This window comes from Danio aesculapii, chromosome 22 (assembly GCF_903798145.1).
Source record: "Danio aesculapii chromosome 22, fDanAes4.1, whole genome shotgun sequence".
Lineage (NCBI taxonomy): Eukaryota > Metazoa > Chordata > Actinopteri > Cypriniformes > Danionidae > Danio > Danio aesculapii.
Window position 1 is genome coordinate 31,048,220 of NC_079456.1, and position 10,163 is coordinate 31,058,382.

General features: G+C 35.6%; 1 protein-coding gene across 3 annotated transcripts; it reads right to left on the bottom strand.

Moving 5' to 3' along the window:
* Positions 1–996: 996 nt before the first annotated feature.
* Positions 997–9,733, bottom strand: si:dkey-286j15.3 (uncharacterized protein LOC100038796 homolog). Of its 3 annotated transcripts, XM_056448390.1 has the most exons (4): positions 9,614–9,733; positions 8,496–8,533; positions 1,878–1,955; positions 997–1,746 (listed from the first exon to the last, which is right to left on the bottom strand). In XM_056448390.1, exons 2-4 carry the CDS (start codon positions 8,509–8,511, stop codon positions 1,211–1,213), a joined length of 630 nt encoding a protein of 209 aa, XP_056304365.1. In that variant the 5' UTR covers positions 8,512–8,533; positions 9,614–9,733; the 3' UTR covers positions 997–1,210. The 3 variants fall into 3 exon arrangements, with proteins under 3 accessions (XP_056304365.1, XP_056304367.1, XP_056304366.1); XM_056448392.1 differs by lacking the exon at positions 8,496–8,533; XM_056448391.1 differs by lacking the exons at positions 8,496–8,533; positions 9,614–9,733 and adding an exon at positions 7,190–7,339.
* Between the last annotated feature and the right edge of the window lie 430 nt (positions 9,734–10,163).

Genomic DNA, 10,163 nt, shown 5'->3' on the forward strand with positions numbered 1-10,163 from the left:
CATGGTGGGCATTTTTCTTTTATAAAAATTTACTGCACCTCAAAAGACCCAATAAGCATGGTGGCTAAACTACTCTTTGGGTGCACAGACTCTCAAGACAGTTCTGGAGGTAATAATACTGAACCACTTTGATGACAGACTTTAGCTGAGGGATTTAAAAATTACCTAAACAACTTTTCAGATGTTTTACAATGTGGTAATTCCACCGGTTTGTCCAGTACAGTCCCATCGCACCCATTATTATCATATGATCTTTTCAAATTAAATCACAACTTTTTAGATGCTGGAATTCATGCGATTTCACGATCCAAAAATTTACCCCCGAGTCTAAAACTAAATTTGTGTGTGTATGATATATGTTTTATTACAGATATAAAACATATGCCTGAGTAATTGAAGGTGCTGTGATGATCCATTATGAATCAGGGACTAAGCCGAAAGAAAGTGAGTGGTCTGGTGGTCTTTTCTAATGTAGATATCAGAAGGCATAAGACACAGAGGTGATTTATAAAATAATAAACACACAGAGGCGATGCAGTGGCGCAGTAGGTAGCACAGCAAGAAAGTCGCCGGTTTAAGCCTCGGGTCGGTTGGCATTTCTGTGTGGAGTTTGCATGTTCTCCCTGCATTCGCGTGGGTTTCCTCCGGGTGCTCCGGTTTCCCCCACAGTCCAAAGACATGTGGTACAGGTGAATTGGGTAGGCTAAATTGTCCGTAGTGTATGAGTATGAGTGAGTGTGTACGGATGTTTCCCAGAGATGGGTTGCGGCAGGCAGGTCATCCACTGCATAAAACGTGCTGGATAAGTTGGCGGTTCATTCCGCTGTGGCGACCCCGGATTAAATTACCTAACTTAAGCCGACACAAAAAGCGACAACAGTTTTGTTTTGTCGTTGCTAGTTGTTTGGCATTGGCTTGGTGTGTCCCAGCCTTTAAAGAGATTTAAGGCACCAAGTTTGAGACCTATGGTGTAAACCGAAGTCAGTAACAAACATGTTTTGCAATACCATATAGTTTTTATTTACGCAAGTTATTACTTAAATGATAGTATTTTAACAAGGACAGCCTTTAATATCCAAAGTTGCAGAGCAATTCAGTCTAAATGACACTGACATTGTTATACAGTGTAAACATTAACAAGAGCAGCTAAGTTTTTGGACTGGGTGTCAACAGTCCAAATACTTGCCACTGGATATTTTGTGTCCACAAATTATTTAAGATCACACAAAGTCACTGACTCTGTATAAAGCACAAATCCTGCATAGAGAGGTTCAGTAAATTTGGTGTTGAATGTGTACAAGTGATTGAGTGTGTTTTCATCAGGGACGCTGAAGAAAGACAAAATGCCGGCCGGCTCATCCAGATACATTGCTATTCTGTTATAGGGAGTTGTTGGAAGAGTAATATATACTCCCATGTTATCATGCCATGCAATCAGTTTCTCTCCAATAAAGCAGCTCATAATCCAGGATTTGTCATTGGCTCCGAATCTGCAATCAAGACTTTCTCCTTTCCGGCCGATTCCTCCATAGGACACCACCATGTCACCAAGTCCTTTCCACTCTGCCTCCCAGTAGCAGCGTCCAGATAGACGCTCTTTACACAGAATCTGCGGGAGGCCGGTAAATCTGTTTGGGTGATCAGGATAAATCATCGGCTCTGAGTTACGCACCAACGTTTTGTTGCTGTTTGCCACCGAGAGCATTTCATGTGCCGTGTTTGGATCAAGAGTGAGATCACAGGCATCTGCGAACATAGAGAACATTAATGTGAGCATAAATGTGTTAAAAATCCAACTATTTTGGGTTGCATGAAAAAAATTTCTGGGCTTGTGTAAAATAGTGTTTGGTGAAGAAAAAGTGTGTGCGTTGACCTACATTTTAGTAGTTCTGCTCTAGCCATAGTCTCTTCTTTACGATCCATGATGGTTTCTCCGTTACAATCCATGATACAGGCTGTGAAAGAAAAAGGTATTAAAGCCACTGAGAGTAAGGTTCACTGAAGGCGAGCTGAAGTGTCTGTTCATTTTATTTAAGGGTCTTTATCACTATAAAGTGCCTTTGATGTCCCATAAAATTTAATTCGTCCCATATGAATATAATGCGAAATAATGAAATTCTGATATTTTAATATAATTGGTTAAACTAGGGATGCTCATTTCAGTTAATTTTGCCAACCGACAACGGCTGCTCGTTAAAAAAATATTAACGGTAACTGGTCAGATTAATATTTTTATTTAATAAAAAAAAATTATGTGTGTCTATTTTGTAACTGACACATTAGTTATTGCATTTTAAAGTACTTATTTATTTTTACATGCGAACATATTAATAACAGAACAATAACAGAACATCTCGCACCGGCATTGTTTCCAAAAGCATAGAAAAACAGAATAAACTAAATAAAAAGAATAAAATAAATAGGCCTGCCCTAGATCATTTTCACTTAAACGACAAATTTAGATCACAAAACAAAAACACTGACAGAATTCTTTTTAAGAACCGGCATGAGCTGTTTTTTTTCCCCATCATATGTTTTTTTTTCTTCCAACCATTAAAAATAGCAGGCTACCTCAAATCGATCGCTCCACGGAAAATAGGCCTTTGCATTTAATTAATGATCCACTCTAATTCATATATCACAAGCCTCTGTTGACATTTTTAATTTAAGCAAAGTCTCTTTAGGGCAAGTCATTTCACTTGGCAGCCATCTTTGAAACGCTTCTCGGGCAGTATGCTTGGGCATTCTGTCAAAATGGGGAAACATCAAAACTGCTAACCAAGCTTACAATTGAATTACATATTAGGAATCATCAATAGAAATTAAACAACAACTGTCTTTAGTTTCATTTATAAACATCCAAATCACACAAAATCTGCAGTAACTCATGTCTGGTCCAAGTCCCTCCCCTGGAGTATCATCTGTCTATAACGATCAATGATTGGCTCCTGTACTAGAAGGCAGGATTTATTCGACAAATAGTGATCGATGTTTGGCTCCTGTAGATGGGGCTTTATTCACCATATTGACGGTTACACTTTTCCCCATTTAAAAAGATCCGAGTGACATGTCTTGTGTATTTGATATAAGTCATTAAAGATGAAAGATTATGTCTTGAGCATCTGATAAAGCCTTTGTCCAACCTGTCATGCCAATGTCCACCCTGTCATCTTGTTTTCCACCGTCAAGTTCAACTTTTATGAAAATAAACAAATTATTTATAAACTTAGCAAAGAATCAGTTAATATTGTTTGAAAGTTTGACAAAATACTTTAGATCTTGGGTTTTATTTTGAAAAGAACGTGCAATGATTGCATATTTTATTGGGAAATAAATGTTTTGTCCATTATTTCATTATTATAAATAGACTTTTTTCATAATCTAAAAAGTTGGGTTGGTAAAGGTACACATTACCTTTCTGAAAATATACATTTTATAATCACACTGCAATGAAAATATAACACTTTGAATTCGTCAATGACAGGGTTGACACAATTTGAGGTTTGTTTACTGTTTTTCTCCTTGCAGATTATTTATAAACGTGCAGGAGCTTGACCAACATTAATTTCTTACAGCCTAAGGTCTATTTAACTATATGGTTAAATAAAAAATATCTGAAAATTAATTCTCAGGTCTCAAAGGCACTTTATAGTGATAATAACCCACAAAGAAGACATGAAAAGACAGAAAACAAGCTAACCACAAAGAGACTCGACCTGAACTAGAATATGTTCCATAAAACAACTCACGAACAGGATATATCTAACAAAGCTAAACAAGAGACAACTGAAACATTAGGGCTATTTACACTAAACAATATGGGTCACATGACAGAATAAGAATAACATTCCATTTCCATTCAACAAAGGAAAAAATCAAAATAAGACAAACAAAGCACATGACAGAGTAGAACCAATGAAAAAAGACGAAAGCTGATATATAATAAAAGAATATATGCTAAAGCTAACGCTCCAGTTTTGTTGATACAGCTGCAAATGAGACAAGAGGGTTTTATTTTGTTAATGGATGTCAAAGGAGAGGCTAAATAAACAGTTTTTGTAGGAAGACAGGCTATCGTTGTGTTGGCTTATCTCCAACATGATTGAATATCAACAGTAGTTTCGTATTGACACATTTGTATAGTCACTCATACATTTTCTTTTCGCTTAGTCTTTTATTTATCATGGCTCGGCACAGCAGAATGAACCATCAACTTATCCGGCATATGTTTTACGCAGCAGATGGCCTTCCAGCCACAACCCAGTACTGGGAAACACCCACAAACTCTTGCATTCACACACACACTCATACACTACGGCCAATTTAGTTTATTTAATTCACCTTTAACGCATGTCTGAAACATGGAGCGAACATGCAAACTCCACACAGAAAGAGACTCCACACGAGACTCGAACCAGCGACCTTCTTGCTATGGGGCAACAGTGCTAATTAGCATTGTTAGAGAAGTCAAAGTCAATTTTGTGACAGGTAGGATACAGCCTATAGCGTTTCTTATTCATTTCTATAGTTAACGCCCAATCAGTGGCTCACTCTTACAGAAAGTCAATTAGACATTAAAGTGGAAGTGAAGCAGTCAGTCAAGTTACATTATTTATATGCAACAAACTCGATTAATACAAAAAGTGGCATGTTGCTCTATAGTTTTAGAGCAAGGGCACCGCCATATTGGAATATCGTTGTGTCTGACGTCACAGGGTTGGTTCCGTTCCCTCAGCTGAACAGATACAGTGAAAGTACTGGACTGAACACGGAAACTGCAAAGCCTAATTTAACCCAATGAGTGAAGTTGTGGACGTGGAACTGGTGTAAATACAAACATCAGATGTGTATCTAATATATGAAAAAAAATTTAAACAGAGTTTGTTTAATATATTTTTATTAATGTGGAAACCAGTTTTACAAAACTCACACTTTCACTTTAAGACTGTATTCCTGTTGTGAAACTAACCGTATATGTGATTTTGTGATTGACTATATGAATGTGTTAATGAAGGTGTAAGTCAATACACTCATACTCGAAAGCTATATGATGCTGCTCAAACTGTATATACCTTTATTCTATTGGAAGTATACTCTGTTTTACTGTATGTTTCATGCACATATCTCAGCATTACCTGCATACGTGACTTTTGCCTTACATATAATGCATGTTACCTGCAGCTTCCATTAGGAATAGGCTATGAGTAGGGCTAGACGGAATCTGCGGACATTTTTACTACTTCTGCTCAGAATTTTGGTAAAAATCTGCAGATTTATGCAGAATGATTTTGAAAGTATCATAACTAAAACCTTAATATATGAAATAAAAAGTAATACCTTAACTTGTATTTAATGTTTACAATGCACATCCAATTAGATCCACTTTATTTGGTAAACAAAGCAAGTCTCTCATATAATATATCTAATAAAAGACAGAAAATATTACTTTACAAACTGTATTGTGATTAAATTATATAAATATTTTCATATTAGTCAATAATATTACTGAAATTACTTTAAAAACTGAATAAATATACATTTACACACATTTACACAAGTAAATAAACAGATTCAATGATGGGCTAAAAATCTGCGGAATTCTGCGCACACAGATTCCGTGTGGGCCTATGAGATAGGACATGCCTAAATGGGAAATCGTTTTGTGATCATTAAAGGCCCTGCTGTCCTCAATGGGCATCCACACCAAAGCACCCATATTATCCCTGAGATCATAGAGAAGATCATAGAGAAGCTATTATTCATAAGACACAAGGGACTTACATATAAATGACATGGGAATGACATGATATTCTTGGGTTAAAGAACAATTAAAACTATACATAAGGGAATATGTCAGCCTGGTCTGGGGAGCAGGATGCAGCTGAGACATAGAAATTAAGATTAATGATCAAACAGTAGATATTGATGAGATATGATGTATGTGATATTAACTATAAGGGAGAACAGCATGTATAAAACTGTGTGCAAGACCCTGATCAGACATACGAACATACGATTGTATCACCTCTGTTGTTGCAAACTGCTTGTAACAATAAACGCTTCAGCCTGAGTAAGTCAGAACGACTTCAGACTTCTTTTATAGAGACTTAATTTGCAAAATAATATATAACTAGAACAGATTTCCACAACATATTAAGGTGTACCTATTAAAGTGGCCAGTGAGTTTACAGCCTTAGTGAATTTTGTCCAATTGAACCCAAATATTCTTTTCAACAGCTGGCCATTTTCCCTGTCTACCATTTAATTACTGCTTTCAGCAACATTGGATTTTTACATGGCTCCACATCCTTATTTTTAAACTAACCATATTTATCATTACCATATTGCCCAACTTTCAAACCTCCAGACACGTAAATCTGAATGTTTCCTCAACACTATCAGAGATGAAGGTATAATTAGCCATGGGGGCAGTACTCTTTCAAAAGGTACATCTCAGTACATAAAGGGAACATATTAGTACCTAAATTATCCCTATTGTTAAAGCTAACACTCCAGTTTTGTTTGTACAGCTGCAAATAAGACAAAAGACAGGCTTTGCTTTGCCAAATAAACAGCTTTTGTAGGAAGACAGGCTATCGTTGTGTTGACTTATCTCCAACATGATTGAATATGAACAGTAGTTTCGTATTTATACATTTGTAGAGTCACTCATACATTTTCTTCTCGCTTAGTCCTTTGTTTATCATGGCTTAGCACAGCGGAATAAACTGCCAACTTATCCGGCATATGTTTTACGCAGCAGATGCCCTTTCAGCCTCAACCCAGAACTGGGAAACACCCATACACAATCTCGCATTCACACACACACTCATACACTACAGCCAATTTAGTTTATTCAATTCAAAGCGTATGTCTGAAACATGGAGCGAACATGGAAACTCCACACAGAAATGCCAACTGGTCCAGCCAGGACTCGAACCAGCGACCTGTTTCTTTCAAAAGGTACACCTCTGTACTTAAAGGGAACATATTAGTAACTAAATTATCCCTATTGTAACAATAAAAAAATTTAAAGGTACATATTAGTGCATAAATAGTACACAAATGTACTTTTTGAAAAGGTTCTGCCCCAGTGCCAGCTTTCATACCTTTATTGTAGATTGAAATTAACTGTATAAACTTTTAGCTTAAATGCTAAACTTATAGTTTTATGGCTATTTTTAAATACCTCAGCTTCTCCAGTTAGCAGTTTGGTCTCTTCAGTGCAGAGCAGTTTCACCCCTGAATCCTTCAAGTTATAGTTACTTCGTTCCTTTAGACGAGAGTTTATCGATTGACAAGCTGAAGCCACACTTCTACAGCACTGAACTTTGAACTTACAGATGAACAATAAAAAGAGAGCAGTGACTGAGGATTACATAATGGACCTTATTTGAGTAAACACCACACCCTTGGTTCCTGATGCTTAACAAAACACTGTAAGAGTCAAGCAAACCCTTTAATGAACAGTGTATCTTTCAGGAATAACAGTGGTTATTATTGAATTGAATTGATTTTCCTCATCCATTTTTGAAACATAGTTTTGCGCATGTATTTGGAGACTTTCTGGGAACTCTTTACTGCTCCCATAGGCCCATCATTCTCTTTAGCCATCATATACGAGTATTTATTTGCAAAACTCTCAGAGGAAATTCAGCTTTGTACACCTTTTGCATAATTTGACTTAAAAAAATAGCTCACAAATAAGCATACTATTTATTTACTCATCCTAACGTTGTTCCAATGCCTTTTCTTATCTGCTGAACACAAAATTATTCTGAAAAATGTTTGTAATAAAAAAAGTTTCCATAATGGGAGAAGAAAAACCTTTGGAAGTCTGCTTAACAACATTCTTCAAAATATTTTGTTATGAATTCAAAAGAAGACAGAAAATTGCATAGATTTGAAATAAGTGCAGAAAAAAGATTACACAATTAAATTTTTGGGGTGAACTATTCGTTGTGGACAAAAGAAAAGCCTTTACATCATCAGTCAGTTACATTTTTTTTAAAAACTGCACATTATTATCATAGACTGTTAAAAAAAATTTTCGAAGCACGCCTCAATTTTTTCCACCATAGAAAAGTGAAGCCAAAATGTCAAATTGCTGCCATCTTGTGCTGAATACGTCATTTGCAGCCAGAGTTTGCCCGGTAATAATCCTTAGATGGACCCACAATAACTAAGGGCCACTCCTATAGCTGCAGATTCAATGACAAGCACTACTTTTTAAAGTAGCCTGGCTACTCCAGTTTTGTTGATTGTACAGTCAATGTTATAGAAAATGAAAAGTTAAAGCTGTAAATAATAGCACAATCTCTTCCTGAAGCTCCAGAAAGACAACTGCTGGTGCCTCCATAAATTATAAAAGCTGTTAATCAATAGCCCATTAATAAAGCATTTGCACTTTAAATTGTGTTCCAACAAGTCCAATTAGTTGTGTATTTTTATTACATTAAAGCAAGACAAAAGTGGGGGATCAAAAATTTACTCACCCTTGAATGTTTCCATACCTTAAGGAGTTTCTTTTTGTCTGTTGAACACAAAGAATATATTTTGAAGAATGCAGGAGTAGCCATTGACATCTTTCATTCATTCATTTTCCTTTGGCTTAGTCCCTTTATTCATCAGGACCCTTTATTCAATTCACCTATAGCATATGTCTTTGGACTGTGGGAGGGGAAACCGGAGCTCCCAGAGGAAACCCACGCCAACACGGGGAGAACATGCAAATGCCATTGACATCCATATAGTATAAAATTTACTGCATGTAGGGGCAATAAACGATTTATATCGAATCGCGATAAAATTTCTGTAAATAACAATTATAAGCTCTGTTTCCCATTGCTGGGTTGTGGCTGGAAGGGCATCTGCTGCGTAAAACACGTGCTGGACAAGTTGGCAGTTCATTCCGCAGTGGCGATCCCTGATCAATAAAGGGACTAAGCCAAAAGCTGATTTTTTCTCTATATTGATCTAAGAGCCAATCACACAGTAGAATGTGCAACAATGTGAATCTAAAAGTGTGTTGATATTAGAAATGTACCAAAGTTTTGGCCACCAAAAATGTATCGCCCGAAAATATGTTATGCCATTTAATGGACCATCTAATTACTGTGGCTCCAGTCATTGTTAGGGTACTCTTTTAAATCTGGAAGCATTAACAACTTATATTGAAATATATATATATATATATATATATATATATATATATATATATATATATATATATATATATATATAATTATTTAATATGGAAAATAATTATCGAGATTGCATTACATTCTTGCAAATATGCTCTTTTTTGTTTAGGTGAATAAAACTCAAAGGTTTGGAACAAGTGAAGGGTGGGTAAATGATGAGTTTTTATTCGAGTGAACTAACTCTTTAAGTTCAAGCAAGAGTCAGCTGTAATACTACTAATATTGTTCATGATAAAAGACGTTACAGTGACAGTAATTTCTGTTAAGAGTGTAAAACCAACATGCCTAATCTGTAAATTCGTAAACACAAGCAAGCGCACGCCATATTCAGCCACGTTTAACATACTTTTTTTCTTCAGCACTCATTAAAGTTGAGTCAAAGAGTTTTGAAGAAGTTTTGATATACTTACATATCCGCTTTATGTTTCACTTGAGGAAATTATTCTTTCTATTCACGTTCAACCGAAGCAATCTGATTATCAGTGTTGTTTCCGTGATTGCTGCAGCATGTTATGACCAGGTTTTGACGCAGAACTGGGATCATGATGTCACGTGTTCATAGAGTTGCTTTCGCTTTCTACTTTGTCGACGCACAACTAGCCATAATGATGTGACCCTGATCCCCAAAAGTCATAATTTTATTTATTTATTTATTTATTTATTTTGATTAAAATGTATACAGAGAAATACAATTTAATACACGCCATTTTAAAAATTATATTTTTATCTATTTCTCAGTGAATATAGGCAATGTATTTTAGTGCATTTAAACAAAAGAGATTTATTAAACAGATATATTTATTAGAATAATATTTTAGTCTCCAAACATATTTAGAAATTGAGAGATAATACAATTAATTTCAAGCAAAATATTGGCAATAAAATTACAACCTACAAAGTTTCAACTAAACGTTTCCTATTTCTTGCTTCTCTTCATTTTTCCTATTTTTAAATTTGTGT